We start from the raw sequence: 18,435 nt of genomic DNA on the forward strand, positions 1-18,435 counted from the left end.
GAACTTTGAAAATTAAGTAATACCATAAAAATCTCACAAATAGTCTTCCCAGCAAATACTCTTGCCAGATATTTAACTAAAAAAAATTTTGACTTCAGCTTAGAATTCATATTTATAAAGTCTAGTAAACAATATTAATGGAGGGCAAGTGAAGGGAGACATCAAATCTGTAACACTGTGCAAAGTGCTACCATTACATCCACCAAACAGAACTTTGCATGCAATTCCAAAATGCAAATACTGTTATTTGAGTAACACATCTTATTTGTTCTAGCTATATCTCTTGCTACTTGCTTACTTATCTGAGGCATATAATTTTGTTCAATAAAGTCAGGATAGAAGTTCAGTATTATTATTCCACTAGAAGTGCAATACTGTTACTTGGGACTCAGTAGTAAACAGGGAAGTCTTTGTTGGGTACAATTTCTGAATCTATTTGTCGTAATTTGCCAGGTTTTCATACTTTAGAGGAAATAGTTTTTAAAAATTGTATGAACAACTTTTTTATTATTTAAGGACAGTAAATTTTGTAGTTACAGGACAATTAATGAGTCACAGAATTATTCTTACAAAGAAAAACAGGTCAGTTAATTGTTTCTAAATTTAACATTGTGAACTTACCAATGCAATCACCTCCATCCCAGTCACAAGCTGAGTTATTACAGGCTTTATCACAGTAACCATCTTTAATCCATGAGCCAGGACATCCCTCAGCACAGTTTGGCACAGGCCAAGTCAAGTAAACCTGGAACAACAGGACAGATAAGGACTGGCAAATAAAAGTGAACTGAGCTCATTTTTACAATACAGTGACTTAAAATAATGCCTCCCCATGTGCACTGCTTCACACGTTCATAAAGCTTTACAAACGGCATTTAAACTCTATTGTCTGTGAGGTAAATTTCAGACAGAAGGACATTAAGGCTCAGAAATTAAATGAATTTCCAAAGATGCACAGCAAGGCAGTAGCGGCAGAAATAGAAAGTAGGACTTCTCAAATCCCCATCCCTGTGATTCATTTCTGCAAACCACATTCAAATGCATATATCTTTTATCAGACAAAAAGAGGGAACTTCAAATCTAAAATAGCTTTGCAATTCACTTGTTCTCCTGACTCAAATGTTTCTTCATTAGTAACCAGTCACGAGATAACAAGCACATGTTAAACATAATCCCTGAAGCATCTGATCCTCTGACTTAAATAATTCTAAGAATTACCAAGATAAAAGACGTGTGCATGGGTACATATATGTTCAACTTGGCAAGCATTAAGAACTACATGCTTTTTCCTTTAGACCTTACTGTTTCAGGATTTTAGCAGCATATTTCACACTGAAACACTTATTGATTAGGTTATCAGGAACAACATCTCACCTACGCTCACCTCATCATAATGAGGAAACAATAATTGAAAAACAATAAAAATACACTAATTGCAGGATTTGGCAAATATTTGACTATTTCCTTAAAATTTTTAAATCAATTAGAAGTCTTCAAATGTCCTCAAGTACTAAACGTAATACTTTTACAGTACCTTAAACTAGTTTTGCACAACTCCTATTACTCCGCAGATGGAGATATAATGGCAGAATACTAGAAACAGTAATGTTTAGCAATGTTTTCAAACACATCAGTGTTTGAAATTGTCCTTTCTACCTGCCCAGAACAGAAATAAAAACATTAAAAAAAAATCCAAGGTGTTTTTACTACTGTAAGACTCCTACTGCGGTTAGCTGCACAGAGGGGAATATCATTTGACAGAAATGGCACTAAAYCAGAAAACCCAAGCCCACATTCTAGTCATGGTTTACCCCTAGAGCGACCATAGCAAATTTGTTTTCCCTCCTCGCATTTTTTTTCCTACTAGGCTGCAAGATTGTTGTTGTAAGTGCATGCCTCGTTACATGAACAAATATGTGAGTGCAGATATATCAYGTCTGCCCACATGAAATGTTTAATTCGGTAGCCTCTAGTATATTCTGGGTCCCATTACATGTTTCTGCAATGCAAATAATATAAATCTTAAAGTTTTTCCTCCATGGCTCTCTTGTAGACTAAGCTCACAGAAAAAAACTCTGCTGACAACCAGTCTTTCAACACAGTTATTGCTAAGGCTTCCTCAGCTTGCTTGCTTTGTTTAACCACAGTTGTTACTAACAGATATGCTGAAATACTAGTACACCTGTAGTAAATAATTATATACGGAATTGTCAAACATATTCCAGGTTCCTGGAATACAAGTGGTTAATAGTAAACTTAAATATTAGACCAGTTTGAATGTCATTCGACTTCAGCATTCCCACGGAAGAATTAATTCTGCTGTCTTTCGAACAGAGCATTTCCCACAGAGCAAAAGGAATTCACGAGGGAGGAAAGCCTGACAGCTGCTGAACACCAGACCAGCCTTAACCAGGGTGCAGACAGGAAGTTGGGGAATTAGGAGAACTACACTGATGGAAAAAAGTGAAGCAGAAAGCCTGACAGAGGAACAGTTATACCCTCAGAAACAGAGTAGCAAATATAGATAATTCTGCACCCAAACATGAATACAGCACAAACACAAAAAAGACAAAGCTTTTTCCATCTTGTATCTTTGCTAGCGATTTTCTAGTGAAGAATAATGATCCCTAAATGGGAGGGGGGTGCAAAGCAGAAGCTTCTTATATTCATGCTCCCTTTCAAAGGGGTATTTCTTCATTTTACGTAGTATTAGCACAGAAACTTTTTGAATCTACCTCTAGTAAGAAGTCCCAGTCATAATGACTTACCTTTTGGCCTTTAGAATGACTGTAAAAATCATCAGGCCAAACATCCTTTCCAAACATAACATCATCATTGAGGTAAATAAATTTCTGAGAGAGGCCACTGATACGATGAATATGACTTTCAATAGCTGGTGAACTGAAGGTAGGCAAGTGACTCACATTTTGAAATATTTCCTACAAAAAGAAGGAAAAAAAAAGACAAGAAATCCAACAACCCAAAAGAGTTTCAGAAGGCAAAATAAAACAAAATACACCCATAAAAGGCCACATACATTAGAAAAATTTGGTACCCATCTAAAATAAAAAAATTACTTCTAACAATAAGAGATGTGAAAGACAAAAAAGTGAAAAGTGATTAGCAAAAAAGAAATAAAGTTTATCTCCTTTTCCTACGTAAAAATATTTTCAACTCTGTGCTAGTTAACTAAAAACAGATGGACTGGAATCAATGCATAGACACAGATTCCTATTTATTTCACTAGATCAAGCCCAAAGTACACATATTTATTCATCCTGTGTAGTTCAGGCTGCCCAAAATTTCAAGCCTCTTCCAACATTCAAGCAGTTAGGATTCTTCCATCTCTTACAAATAACTTAGCAAGCAGACAGTAACAGAAGTTGAATTGGTATCTTGTTACCTCTTTGGTTGCTTGGGGCTGTAGTATTTCAAGATACCAAAATTACCCCTGAATTTGTAATAAGAAGCCACTACGGTATTTTTATTGCTTCACTTATCCAGGAAACTTTGAATCCTTTTTTCTTTTTAAATAATGTTTTTAGAATGCATAGCTACTTTTTTTTGCAAYCAACTAGTTAATTCCAGTAACTACGGTCTACTCTGTCTCAACACAAGTTTATTAGGTTATCGCTTATCCTGAGACAGTGTTTACAGACTGAGATTCAGATTGCACTTTCTCCCCCCCCCAAGATTTTTATAAATAGATTTTATAAGGAAATTAGACACGGGTACAAGTTAGCTGAAGCATAAGTATATGGAAAAATGGACTAAGCAAAGTTTTGATGCATCTTCAGCTACCTTCTTAGCCAAACTGAAATACAGAAATATACTGGGGTTTAACAAAACCATGGACAAAAGGGGAAAGAGGTGGTCCCTTCTACCTTTCTTATAACTGCAGCCTTTAGCTGATAGAGGATAATGAATTTAAAAACAAAGACATAACCTTTAATAGTGGCATGTTCCTGATGGGTTTTTTTTGGTTTGTTTTGTTTGTTACCTGATGCGTCACTATAGTTATCCGAGGATTATCCAGGTTAAGCCAGGAAGGAATCTGCCCATTAGTGACAATGAAAATGTGTCGCACCCAAGGGGCATGCCTCTCTATTGATCGTAATGAATACCTCAGCTCTTCATTATCTTCAAAACGGCTAGCAGAAATATCTTCATCCTGTTTAGACTACAAAAAGGAAGAATCCTCCACTTAAGATTTAAAAAGTATATATTCAGGATCTGATCCAGCAAGGTAGCATGTAGTATGCTTTAACATAAGCCTTCATGAGTACTTCAAGACTTAGATATTCAAAATAAAATGTATATTGATCAAATTAAGACTACTCTTCTACAGGATTATAATCTACTGATATATCAAGGCGAACAATATACTCTTCTGACGTCAGCAGCTGACTGCAAGGTATCATTACAACGTTTGCTGACCATACTCTAAGATGACAGTGGCTCATTGAATCTGTCTCTTGAAGAAAGAGTCCCAGAAAAAAATATACCCTCCTGCTTTCCTGGATTATTAGTTCCAACTATCTCCTCATCTCCTACACCTTTGTGTGGTGGGCTTATTGAAAGTCAAGTTACATATCAAATCATGAACATCACCTTACTCAACTGAGTTTTAAGAGGCTAGGACATTGCAAGTACATTACATCATAAACCACATATAAATGTCACTTTATAGAGATACACTAGAAGAGTCACCTCCTCAATCATCTCCTGATCTTTTATTTTAAAAAATTTTTAAACAGGAGAAATTTAACAAAACCAAGCCTAATATTTACCATAAAATAGCTAAATGTTTCTGCATGCTTTTTATTAAAAAGCTAACATTTTAATCAAACTTTTCAGGTAAGTAAAAACATTCGTTTATGTGATAGTGTAACATACATTTCCTTCCTATTTTTGAGAATTTAATGATCTTTTCTAAAAATGACAATCGAGGCCACCTAAAGAAGTATGTCTAACTAAAACAAGATACTCTATGAAAATCTGAATTTGTAATAACTACCACTTCCACTGCAAATTCTACACATTCATCTCTTTCTTCTTCAATATGTACAGTAACATAACTTATATATTCTCAGTGGTAAAACAACTTAAAACCTTAGCTTTCAGCAATACCAGTATGCATCGGTTAGTTACCCATTTGTGAAAGAATGTATTATTTTAACATGAGGAAGTATGAAATCTGAGTTCAGAATTTGTATTAATGAGAAAAGTTCGCTGAAAGCAAGTTCACAGAATTCAAATAGATACAGCAAGCCGTATTAGAAAGTGCATGTTTACCTTATGTATGTTATTTGATATTTAATATAAAATAAGTTTCTGGCAGGGAAAAAAAAGATAAAAAAAATCAACAAGACTTTTGAATGATCTTGTCTTGAAAAGGACATTTTTATTTCCTTTTGATAAACTCAACATCCTGGTATGTATAATTTATTTAAAGTAAAACTCTTCTCCTTACAGACATCTGTATTTTAGTTCTTTAAAATTTTTGGAAGAGAAGTTAATTAATATTTTCTTAGCATATGTGATGCTGCAAAACAAAAAATGCCGAAGAAATATATCAGGAAGGAAACAGAATCGTGTTTGGTAATAAAAGTCTCTCTCCCCCACACACAAAACGCCTACTTATCTGACAGTCAATATCAGTGAAGACTTTCAGGAATTGTCTGCATACAATTTTAATCAGAACATGTGCAGAAGGACAAAGCTTTTTTCAGCAGAGATCAAGAAAACTTCAGTTAAATGCTGCCCTGTATGGTCAGTCTTCCTTCTTGATTTCAGGATGTGAGAGTGTTCTCGTGGCATTTTTCTTACAACATAACAAATATTGGATTCTTGACTGTTCCAAACTTCTGGAGAAAWCCTGTGTTCCTTGTCATTAATTAGTTAGCTTCTACTTGGAGATATTATATACTGCAATATTTACACATGCTAATAAAATTTACCTACCTGACTGACAGAGCTAAGGTCCCATAGTAAATAAGCAGGATTAAGTGTCAATTCTTTTCCATCTATAGTCATGTTCTTCTTTGCTTGCTTGTTCAGTTCTTGGAAACCCTTAGGATTATTCAGTTGCAAGAGAGCCACACTGGCTTCTGAATAGAGCTGCAGCTAAACAGGCAGAAAAGAAAATATCATTTCTGGCATGTATCCACAAAAGCAGTATCCTCCTTTTGCCAATTCAATTCAATCTTTGTTACATTTTTTTCCTCACTGGAGTTACTAATAAAAATGACAATATACCTATGCACGTCAAAAATACTTTTTGAATAAATTAAGCTGTCCTGCCCATCCCTTCCCACCTTCCAATAACAAAATTCATGTTTTATTTAAACTTCATTTTATGGCTGAATTACATTTTGCTTTTTTTCTTTTTAACCAAGTGACACTTTTCTGAGTGAATTAAGGCCATCAATTCATCTATGCTTTCAGAAGTGTGAAATTTTCAGAATGGTTTACAGATCAACCTACAGCTCAGAAATCTGAGATACAAAGGGCTCCAGAACTAATCCATGTGGGTTTCCAAGTCCTTAACGATGGTTGCCAATATGCTGTTAAGGTCATTCCTTAGTGAGGACTGTTTGATCTGTTTGCTGTTTTTATCTCTTGCCACTAGTGATTCTAGGTATCAGATTTCACAATGCACAGGATAATAAGGGGCTCTTGCACTATATGCCCCCTCTAATAGCCAGTATAGCTTGCAAATTGCAGGACATCAAGGCATTTCACTAAAAGCACAGACTAACCCAATCAAATGCCACATTTACCCTATGTAGTAGTTGTATGAGCAGAAAGAAACAAGCTAAAAGCACAACTGTGCTTCAATTCTCCAAGGGCAATTATTCAACAGTCTCATCGACAATAAACGCAGTTGATCATTAGCCATATTTATCAGATGCAATGCTTAATTTATGTTCCTTTATGTAATAAAAGATAAATAAGCACATCTACCAGATTTTCAGTTATATAAGATCTGTAAGAGCAATTATTAAAGCTTTTCTTTTGAACAGTGTCTGGTAAGAAAACAGCGGAACAACCACAGATCTTTTATTCATAACTCCTTTGGACAATTCCCCCTTTTTTCTTTTTATTAAATATGACCTTTTCTACTCGTTTTGAAACAACACTTGTCCCAGAGTTAGCACCCCTTCTTTTAGGGAGACCAGCTGTCCAGCTTGTGACATTTTAAAGCTGTTGATGGTTTGACTCATGTGCTATTTGAGAGCTTTCAATATGACTTATGAGGTCTGCCATTAGAAAAATCTGATAAATCTCAGACCTTCCAGGGAATCATCTGAACCTACGGGTGGAAAAGATGGCTTCAGTAGCTAAATGGTCGAGGTATAGTTACGAGCTGCAGCTAGCAACCTCCAAAAATATCAATATCAAAATGCTACAGATTGCAAAGCTGCCATCAGTGGGTATGTGCTTTATTTAGGAATACAACAATGTTACACAGTCCCTTAGAATATATCATCTAAACTATAAAAGTAACAAACCAAAAATATTACCCTTTACAGCTTCAAAAGTATTTAAGAATATTTAATTTCTCTTCAGCTTTTCTCCACTATGACAAATGCAACAAAATAGAGGCATATACTGCACATTCCTACCTATATTCATTACAAACAGTTCCCCGTTTCAGCACTAATACTGCACAGATGCTGTAAGTTTTCAATACATAACAATCCAAATAGAAAAAAGTAGTGAAGAAACATGAGTCCAGTGCTTGGTTTAGGAGATAAAGTAATCTTTGCATTGAAACCGTGCATCCAAAAAGTATTTTTCCTCCAACAGCTTTTTCAGAAACAAGTACTTCCATAGGCAGATCTATCAATGAAGTTAGATTTCTATAAAGTCATCTGGTGCCTCAATTTTCTAGTTTCTAATAAATTGTGAGCTCTGATCAAAGCTTTTCTGTTGCTGATGTATTCAGAATGACATCCTCCACAGTAGATTTGCTGATGTCTTACAGCTATTGTGTTCTCTCAGTGGGGACATTCCCTATACATAGACATATGCATTTGCCCATTTTCCTTGAAATATTACATCCTAGAAATCATCTCCATCCTGACAAAACTGGTCAATAGGTTCAAGGGTTACTGTATAAGTAGAGCAGAAACGAACACGCAGGTAGGTGCACAGGGACAACACGATCAGACAAACCTTGGCTTCTAACACAAGGCTTAAAAAAAACCCCATCATGCAGGCACACATGTCCACACAAAATACCACTGACACGTGTTATGTAATGTACATGAAAAAGGTAGCTTTAAATGCAGGTTCTCTTTTGAAGCCAGTGCATTGGCAATGCTTAGACTTATTAGACTAGGAGGCAGGCCACATGGGCTAGGCACCACAAASAGACGTAAACACTTTCATTTCTACATTTTCAAGATAAGAGGTCTAGAGAACAGATTTCCTAATAGCCACACTGAATAAAGGAGTGTCTCACTTCCATAACAACCAGTATTGGCCATTRAGAAGATAAAATAGAATAATTTAAAGACTGGTTAAGAGTCCAAGTCCCACTTGAGGAGAAAACTCGTATGTCCAGTTAAGACAGGAAAACAGGGGCTTTAGAAGGGGAGCTATGTTTGTGCWAGAGTTGCAAAAGGTCTTAAGAATATGAAATGCTGTTGTCATTATAAAGGAAACCTAATGAACTAGTAAAATAAGTTAGTAGGGTCTCCCCTAACAGCCAAAAACAATTTAGTGCCTTATTTCCTCCCCCCCTCAAAAGCTGACACTGTTACAGTTGTGTGCACAAACACTGCTTCCTGAAGCCACTTGCCTTCACCTTCAAACGATGACAAGAAGATCAGCAAGAATCCCATATCCTCTGTCACCAAGATCTGCAATCATAGGCTCTCCCGTGATATGAATAACCTTAAGGGGTGCACWGGTACACATCACTACAGTTATTATTACTCTTGCATAAGCTACCCCAGCATCATTGTGCCTGCAGGTTCCTATGTGGATCATCTYCCATCACTAAGATAAGGCCATTAAAAGCCATATCATAGTTCTCAGTCTCCTATAAATTTTATTTGTGCACGTGCATGCGTTTGTGTGTGCACACACACAGACGCATATTAAAGAAAAAACGGTATTTCACAAAGAAAGGAGAAATGTAGGCTTTCAACAGCACCTGAAGCAACTGGGATGTAGAATCTTGAAGGGAAAAAAAAAAAACAAAAAAGAAACCCCACCACAGCAATTCCACCTAGCATTTTTGATCTAAATGGGAAATTGGTTTTAAACTTCATAGTTCAAAATAACTACAGATTAAAGATATCCAGGGAAAGGGGGTATGTAGGCTTTCAACAGCACCTGAAGCAACTGGGATGTAGAATCTTGAAGGGAAAAAAAAAAAACAAAAAAGAAACCCCACACCTTTCTCCAAAAATTTCACTGCTACTTATTAATTTTTAAAAATGTGAGCACAATAGCCATGTGACTTTTTAAGCCACATGGGTCTCTCTTACAGTAAGCAGTTTTCATTAGAAATTTAGGTAAGCATAAAATGAAAGAGGGGAAAATAAAGCTTTTTTTCATTTATACTTGCAGAAGGATAACTAAGCTCAATATATCACCTTTACAATTTAAAGAAATACCACTTTAATAGCAGAAGGCTGGAAAACCAAGGTAAGAGCTCCACCTAGTGGCTTACCTAATACCTAATGCAGGAGAACGCAGAAAATAAATGGCAGCAAACATACCTTTTTCTACCACACCTATCTAAACACAAGTAAACATGTTTATACATGTAYAGAATGTATACATGTAAAGAAACAACTGTGATCAGCAGATACCCTGCTGTTTAATTTTTATCTGCAATAGAAATGTAGGCTACAGTCAGTAGACTATAACATACCTGTCTCACCTTGGAAATTGACTCATGATATATTAGGCTATGACGATATACGTCCTCCAGTTGAGCTCAATTGCTTCTCACAGAAAACTACARGAATTTTTAGAATAAGAAACACATGACCTAGAGGTCAGGTCAGCTTTTGTGCTTTTAGAAATCAGAAGTGTTTTCAAGCAAATAATAGAAAAAAAAAATCCARTTAAAGCAGTATCTACCTTTCCTACTTCTCTCTCTTCCCCACCTTTCTCCCCTTCTAATAGTAGCATTGGTGAAATCYGTGTGTTTAATTATTAGTTCTTTACTTCCAGCACCATGCTAAKAACAGCTACTTGATAAAGAAAGAGAACAAGCAAGAACCCATTAAGAATCAGGAGGATGCTACGAGACCCAGGTCCAGCATAAGTCCAATGCCTTTCCTCGTTTTTGCTAGGCATCTCACACCACTTCACAGATCTTAGCTTCCACAAGTGGTAACAGCAGGAGAATCACTGCAAATTTCAACAGAGATAGTAAATCAGTTCAGTTTTCCTACCTAACTGTACCATAGTCTAGCATCTCTCTTCTTGGCAAACAGAGAATCATACATTGGTTAYTTTTACCACAGCTGTCTACCTACAACATCCTCTGAAACGGATGATTCTGAGCTAGGATCTTAATAAATGCTTCCATAAAAAACAAATCCACATTTCATATGTAAGATTTTTATCTTTGTAAATAAAGATTTCTTACATTTCTATATAGGTAAAATAGGAGTAAATTGATGCTATGAAGAGAAGAGTAGAGAATTGGCTGGGAAAGAACCTGCCACCTCACTATGACCACACAACTAAAACTATTTCAATTTAAATGTTTTCAAGCATCCAGAACCAGAAAAAGACGTAATATATACAGACAACAATGATGACTAGACAGAAAAACAGCAAAATGCARTGGAAACTTGAGAAAAAACTGTGTTTATACAGAGTGGTACCTAACCAAATTGCAGAAGGGGAGCTCTTAGGAACTGATAATGAGCTGGTCACAGTGGTAACATTTAAATAAAGATAAGAGTACACTAAGAAGAAGAAAACCAGCAATAACAGAGAAAGATCTGCAATCAGCTGGATGACAAATGATTAACAGCAAAGGGAAAAGCCTCAATTGAGAACAACTAAAGAAATATCATGTAGGTATCAGGCAAGTGATGTCAATTCCGTGAAATCACACAAGATGCAAGACATCCAGACATCAGAGATAGTCTTGCACACAATGGAGAAACACAGAGAAACTAAGTGTCTTTGAAGATTTACTAAAAGGTTAAACTGGCAACCAGCCAGGTGTACAGAAAACAATTTAGTCAGCTGTATGAGCTATGTGTATGTATGAGTACGAACACGAGCAGAACTGAAACAGAAAGAATTCATCCATTAAGCTTTTTGTTGGAGTAACACTGCTAGGAGGTCTACCGAAATGGGGGGGGGGGGATTATACATAGCTAGAGATAGCAATCAAAAAAATTAAGGTCCAGGCAGAATTGCTCCACTCCCTGGCAAGTCTTAAATTCATGAAAAGGTTATGAAAACCAACAGATTGCTCAAAGTTGTTATAAGAATATAGGGTCTTCTCCAAAGCATCCACAGGAAAAGGACATTTCTTGGTGGAGTATCTCCGCTATAGCACAGGAGCCACAGGCTGGCCTAAGAAAAATATGCTTTACAGATCGAAGGCAGAAACCATGTTGAGARTTGTGAACTTTTCTATGCTAGAAACACCAATACACAAAGAAGTATCAAGAAAAAGCATCACCACTGACTGCAACAATACTTAAAGATATCACAGTCAGAGAAATAATCATAATTGTTGAAGTTGGAAAGTGCCTGGGGAAAGCTGGGGAACAAAACAAGCAACAACAGATATTTAAAGCAAGGCATTCGTGCAACACAAAGATCAATACAAGCTGTGACACAAGGTATCACAGTGAGAAAAGGCAGGTGGTAGGTATTAAATCAAGATTGACAGAAGGATTCTGAAGGGTCCAAGAAAGACGTGTWAAAGTCAGTCTGACAAACGACCACTAAACGTTAATGATGCAAGAAACCAGAATGCAGAAGAAAGCTGGGTACTACGGATAAAAGAATTGAGTTAAGTCAAAATCATTTTGGAAAAGAGAACACAACAACATCTGCTCAGAGCACAGAGAATGAAAACCAGATCTGAATTGAAAGAGGAACACTCCTTAGAACTGTGTTATTATAGGAGCTTATAGGAGCTTCTATCTATGAAGCTGGATTGAAGAACAAGCACTGCCTAGGATATTGCTCCAAGATACTCCTGGATATGGAAGCTGGCAGATTTCTTTTCTACTAAATTCTCTCAGAACTGATAGGAGGCAATATTATTTCAGGTACAAATTTGGTAATTAATGAGGCCATAATAGAAGAGCTGTTCCTAGAGAACAGCTCTGGGTCAGAAAAACATAAGTAAATTTGTTTTAAATTAAAATATAAAGAAAAATTAAGGCACATTCTTAACAGGCAAAGTTTAAGAAACGAAGTGAGCTGGTAACAGAAGTCAAAGGCATTCTGAGCTCTTCAGCTCCATTAAATGAAACCTGTTACCAGGAAACTGTAATTTAAACTGTGACAAAGAACTAGAAGAAGCTCCAATGGATGAACTGSCACTCAAAGATCCTGAGATACTTAATACCAGTTATTCCATCTTTGGTTCCAATTTAGAAGCRCCTACATGGAGATGGTCAAGATACCAGTTTGCAAACTGGTATTATTATTTTACCCTTCTTACTGCCTAGAAATAGGCACAGGTTCTGGTAAAACCACACCACTGCATACAGCTTCTTAGGAAATGAGAATCTGGTGGTAGCAGTTCCCCCAAAATAATCAGTTTGTTATCAGATGAGTTGTCAGATGGTTGAACTTCCTTTTAAATGCAGAATTACATTTTAGCTATGTGATTTCCAATTATCTTAATTGTCTTATTAGACTCATCCTCTTTCCCCTCAGAATAAAGAGATCAATTAGACAGAAATGCCATTTTCAGTAGAGAAATTATGCATTTTTTAAAACTATTTTAGATTCAAATGTGTCTACATGAATTTCTCTTTCAATATCCCACTTAAGTTTAAAAGTTGTTTTTTTTAAAGTAGTATGAGCTCTGAACATTTTAACACCATTTTCAATGTGACTGTTAACACCAGTGTCTGTTCCTCTCTAACACCTTTACATTCAGGTTGTTCAGATATCTCAAATTCARGAAGCATTTAATTATGTTCCTCTTGTGAGCTTGAAATGAAGGACCTGGTGTCTCAGAGAACAAAACTAAAGTACCACCTCCTGTTACACARGCATCTCATTTCCTTTCAGTGAAAGCCATTTCTTTATAAAGTCATTAAAAAATACTCATAGCATAAAGTAAGCAGAGACTAGCAGACTGAGCATATGAATATCCTCTGCAATTTAACCAATGAGCCACTAAGGAAGAGGAAGAAAGGTGCTGTAGCCACAGCAGAACATACCTGTCACCACTCATCCAAATTAGTAGCAGATCCAYGGATAGCAAGAAACAACTTTATCAATGTTACCAATATGAAGCAGTGGAAGGATGGAAGGGAGGCTGTGCAGAAATAGCAGTAGCACTGGTTATACTGAGTATAACCTAGCATACAGTAAGTCTCTGATGGTCCGCCAGGCTTGGGTTGGCTAGGTACTACATMCACATCACTGTAAAAAGTTCTGGTGATGCCTCATTTGAAATTCTGTATAAAGTTCTAGTCAGTCATGTTGAAGATAGACGGATTCACAATAGAAGAGTGGCAGGAAAGTGCTATTAGCATGATGAGAGGTGCAGGGAACCAATGTGGTGGGAAGAGAACTGCCTAACTAACGAAAACAAAGGCTAGGAGAAGCCATACCTGCTGTCTATAAAATATCCTAAGATATAAACAAAGCCAAAAGAGCTRTGTAAGCTAACAGAGAGCAAGTAGGACGCCAGGCACAAATATGTACATTTTGTAAGGTTTCTAACTATTATTAATGCAATACTTAGTCTGCTAACAGGGGCTGAGACAAAGTGCAAGAAATTCAACTTGTATTAAATTGCAGTGTGACTAGCCTATGGAAGGGGTTACATGATACAGTTCTCAGCAATAGCAGAATACACAGCTTAACAATCTGAACTGCCAAAGAGRAACAAGGAAAGCAAGACATGCTCATCTGAACATCAAGAACAAGCTGTAAAGTGAACTAGCACATCCTACAGGCGGTCATTAGATCTAATGAAAAGAGATTTCCAACAGATTTATATCCYGAGTCTCTACATACCTGTAACCCTGCTATTTCTCTTCTCCTCTGCAAACTGCCTGGCTTCACCCCCTTTCTTACCATCCTCTCAGAAGAGTGCTCAATCATCTCTCTCCATTATATAAACCAATGATTTTGACAAAATTTGGAAACTTTTACCTATCTGAAAAACCTGTCTGTACCYAGAAAAAGCATCCAAACATCAGGGGAGAATAAGAGGCATGAACTAATAAACAGCACAAACACATAAGTTGTGATACACTGTCGCTTTTGCAACTACAACTTGTTCAAGACTACATAGAGTCCTTAGAGTAAGGAATACAGCATTTAGCTATGAAACAATTCAAGCTTCTCATTGCTAAAATAATTCTTCCAAAAGCAAAGGGGGARGGGGAGGGGGAAGGAAACTACATAAACAAAGTTGTCACATTAAACAAACCAGTGATACAGTACACTTCAGTAAGACATCAGCATACAGTAAACGGCTTAGAGAAACTAGTAAGGCTGGTACTCCCATTTTTCACCAGTTGCATGCTAGCAAATCTAATGCCCAGTAGCTTGCACTGTCACTGGAGGCACAGAATGGACAACTGGTCATTTGAAGGCAGTTATTTGACTTTGACTTACTACATTTCACAAGTCAGAAAGAGACATGCGCACAGAAAAGCAGGTTATCATCAGAAACATCCTAAGTCACCTGCAATAGTTCCTCTGCTAGGGGGGCTAGGTCCCATACATAAAGCATTTCAAAAAAACATATAAATASGTTATTCTTTTCTCCAGACCCTTACCAATTTTACTTTAGAGGCCAGGCTCTCTGGTAGTTTTGCTCGCAGCTGATTTGTTTCTTTGAATGTAGCTGGAAATCCACTAAGGAAGGCCAAGTCTTGCATTAACACTAGACCTGGAACTTCTTTGTCTGTTGTCTACAAAAAGACACAATATAAAGAAAATTCTTTTTTTAAGTTTACTGTAACCCACACTAGCCTCAATTCTTAATCAGATGACAGAGTTAATACTGTGTATTTTATCACTTAACCCAAACTTCAAAATTGAAATAAGAATAATTTTAAAAGCTTTCATTTCTTACTATGTATGAGTCATGGAAAGAATATAGCACAGAAATACTTTCTAAAAATGAGCAGTTTAAGCTTAGCTTCTAGCTTTTGTATATGTTAATTAAAAGATTTTAAAAGTACATACCAAATAACCCCTCCATACTATCTGTTTGCTGCTGTCTTTTAGCATTCCGGATTGAGCAGCTTCAGCTGGAATAAATAAAACATGGTAAATCAAAAACCGGAGGTCACTTCTTTTGTATATTCTATTAAACAAGATCAGCTTTTGAAAATTAAAAGGTTTTGGGTGCTTGTGAAGAGCTATCTTTACACTTGGCTAATAACTTTCAGTGRTAAAACAGAAAACTGGCTCGGCACTACTTATTAAACAATGTAAAAAATCTGCACTTACTTTAAGATCTTACATATAAATGCTGAATGYATAGATAATTTTGGTTTTAAGGTGTGTAATTCTTTGAGCAAGGGCAGAACTTTCTGTACAAYATTCAGTCTAGACTTCGCAGCAAATTTAGGATTGTCTTCAGTCTCAGAAGATTGAAGTTTAGACTACCAGTACAACACAGATATTCAGATACAAAACTTATTTTGCTAAAGTTCTTTTAAGCACAGAACTCTTTAATCACCCATAATCAGTTCTTTGGGAGGTAAAGAAACAGTATCACTTATATCACCATTTAGGGGAACAGACTGCAGTGGAAAGATGTAGAACCACTTGCTAAAAATCAAACAGAAAATGAGTGGCAGAGTCAGTAATGGAGGARAAAAAAATCCTAATTCGCAATAACTTAGCAAAAACATTCTCAAGATGGTTCTTACCATCCTTATGGCTATCAAAAACAATTACTGTCACATTGGTAGAAGGATTTTTTGGTTTTGCGATGAAGAACATATTGTTAGCAGCTTGCAAAGCAGGATGAATGGACAGCAGGTCTTTCAGGGTGACGTTGGTAGGCAGTGCAGGATCCAGGACGAGCATTGGCACTTTAATGCAGTGTGTCAGCAAACATTCCAGTTGCTTCTCACTACAGCAAAATACCAAAGATATATTTAATGCAAGTAGAAAATTTAAGATAAGAATCAGTGTTAGGTGCAATGAGACATACATTTTCATAAAATCTGATTAACTCTTTTTAACATCAACATGGGGAGGAAAGGGGAAGAGGATGATTGACATGTTTATTTTGCTACTGAAAAGAAGCAAGTACCTCACTATTACAGTTTAGTTCATTCCTATTACTGATTCCTTAGTCTCATCCCTCCTCCACACAAATCTCTTCTCATTCAAGTATTCATGTTGAATTTTGTTAAGATTTGAAAGTTTGCTGAGCTTTGACCAAAGAGAAAACTTTAAAGATCTCTAAACAGCACCATGACCAAAACAAACGAGAATGAGACAGACCACTTTCTGACAGTGCACAAACATAACAAACAGGGCACCTCTACAAGCAATTACTTGTGTGCTGGGTACACAGGTGGCAGACAAAGGTATTGCTGAAATACTTTTGAATTACAGACCTTCAAGTACCATGAATTACAAAAAACACACTCAGAATGTAAGTTATGCCTAACTAGTGACAAGTCGATGCTTCCTAAACWTCAGAAACTGTCACACTAAGCAGCCTATATCTGTAACAATAACATTACTTTTATTCAACATATATATTATCATGTTGTCAACTTTTCTTGAAATGACAGAGTAAGAAAGTATTCACAGGTCATAAAAACCAAATCACCCTCATAATCAGCCTCTGCTTTTTCCTTTCAACTAAGAAGTGAGTAGGATATCATTTATTTTGATTTACACCCAAGACAAAAAAAAAAAAAAAAAAAAAATGCTCACCTCTTTTTAGTTGGTTCTGTTGCATTCTTTCCAAGGATTTCCCTATTACAAAATTAAAACATCTAGATTAGATAACACTGAGTTGACTGTAAAAAATTTAGTCTAATATTCAGATTTCTAAATGAGTCTGGGAAACCTTGTGAACTTCAGTGGCTTTTGTAACAGCACCAATAACCCAGCTATAATACCWCCAAGGCCTTGCCATTTGCCCACTTAGGCCAACACAGGCTTTCATGGGCACATAGGCTGACATACGCTSCCCCACCACTCACCCTTGTGCAGCATAAACTGGCTGTTGATATGAAAAAGCACTGATAAGAAGCCAGGATGAGGTATATGCTCGTTTTCTGATAAGGAACTAGGATGAGGTATATGCTTTCATTTCAATGTTTTCATTGTTCATCATTTTGCCTAATACACACATTCTGATAAGGCCTATCATGCACTGGCTATGTGCTTGTAGAAGCCAATGAGGATTAACGTGTAGGTAGCGCAGTAAAGACACTAAAACGCACACCCCTACACACACACACACACACACACACACACCCCGATAAAAAGAGAGAACCACCATCCACCAAGATACTTTCTCCTGCTGAAGGAAAAACCAAACATGTGGACAAGGGACTAACAGTTTGATTCAGCTGGATCAGTAAGTAAGTTGCGACTTGCTAAGTTTTACTATGCAACATGAAATAYATGCTCACTGGCAAAGGTTTATAGTGCTCTAGCCTGTTTTCTGCAGTCCTTTTTATCCCATAAAACACCCCTTGTTCTAACAGTACTAACTAATTTCAAAGTACATGAAAAAAAAGTAACTACAAGGGAATGAAGATGTCCTTGTAGATAAGGAAATGTGACATGGAGATAMGTTTTACTCATAAGCTTGATAAGAATTCCCTTTCCCACACCAGCTTTACTGAAAAACTTAATAGATGTTTTTCCTTTTGCCAAAATGGGAATCAGCATCTTTTTACTCACCGATAACATGAAGCTAAAACCCACTAATGTTTGCTATACAAATTACATAGGAAGAATTTAGTATAAATACAAAAGGTTTTTTGATCAGAAACGTCTATATTTAAGACGTTTAAATTTAACGCTATCAATACCTTCACTGTATAAGCAGTAAATAAAGAAAAACTTTGAGAATTTCACTTTGTAATCAGATCATAATAGCACCTAATTTCAAGTAATAACATAACAAAAATCAGATTCAGATTCTCCTGAACTGAACTATTATGGCAATTAAAATATAGTCTTGTTCTTTAACTTGRTATTTTTCTGGCCAAAACAAATCAGTAGACCTCAGAAATCTATTATGAACTAGAT

General features: G+C 36.3%; 1 protein-coding gene across 2 annotated transcripts in view; it reads right to left on the minus strand.

The window, feature by feature from the left end:
• GNPTAB (N-acetylglucosamine-1-phosphate transferase subunits alpha and beta) overlaps positions 1-18,435 on the minus strand; it is a 47,756-nt gene that overhangs the window by 17,585 nt on the left and 11,736 nt on the right. For both annotated transcript variants that reach the window (XM_085322649.1, XM_085322650.1), the window contains exons 4-11: positions 17,104-17,145; positions 16,080-16,285; positions 15,388-15,452; positions 14,976-15,110; positions 5,965-6,126; positions 4,001-4,180; positions 2,769-2,939; positions 622-745 (exon numbers count right to left, since the gene is read on the minus strand). In XM_085322649.1, coding sequence (XP_085178775.1) covers positions 622-745; positions 2,769-2,939; positions 4,001-4,180; positions 5,965-6,126; positions 14,976-15,110; positions 15,388-15,452; positions 16,080-16,285; positions 17,104-17,145 — 1,085 coding nt within the window. The remainder of the gene's footprint in view (positions 1-621; positions 746-2,768; positions 2,940-4,000; positions 4,181-5,964; positions 6,127-14,975; positions 15,111-15,387; positions 15,453-16,079; positions 16,286-17,103; positions 17,146-18,435) is intronic.

The sequence above is a fragment of the Rhea americana genome, unplaced genomic scaffold (assembly GCF_003343005.1).
Source record: "Rhea americana isolate MKP2758 unplaced genomic scaffold, rheAme1 scaffold_79, whole genome shotgun sequence".
Lineage (NCBI taxonomy): Eukaryota > Metazoa > Chordata > Aves > Rheiformes > Rheidae > Rhea > Rhea americana.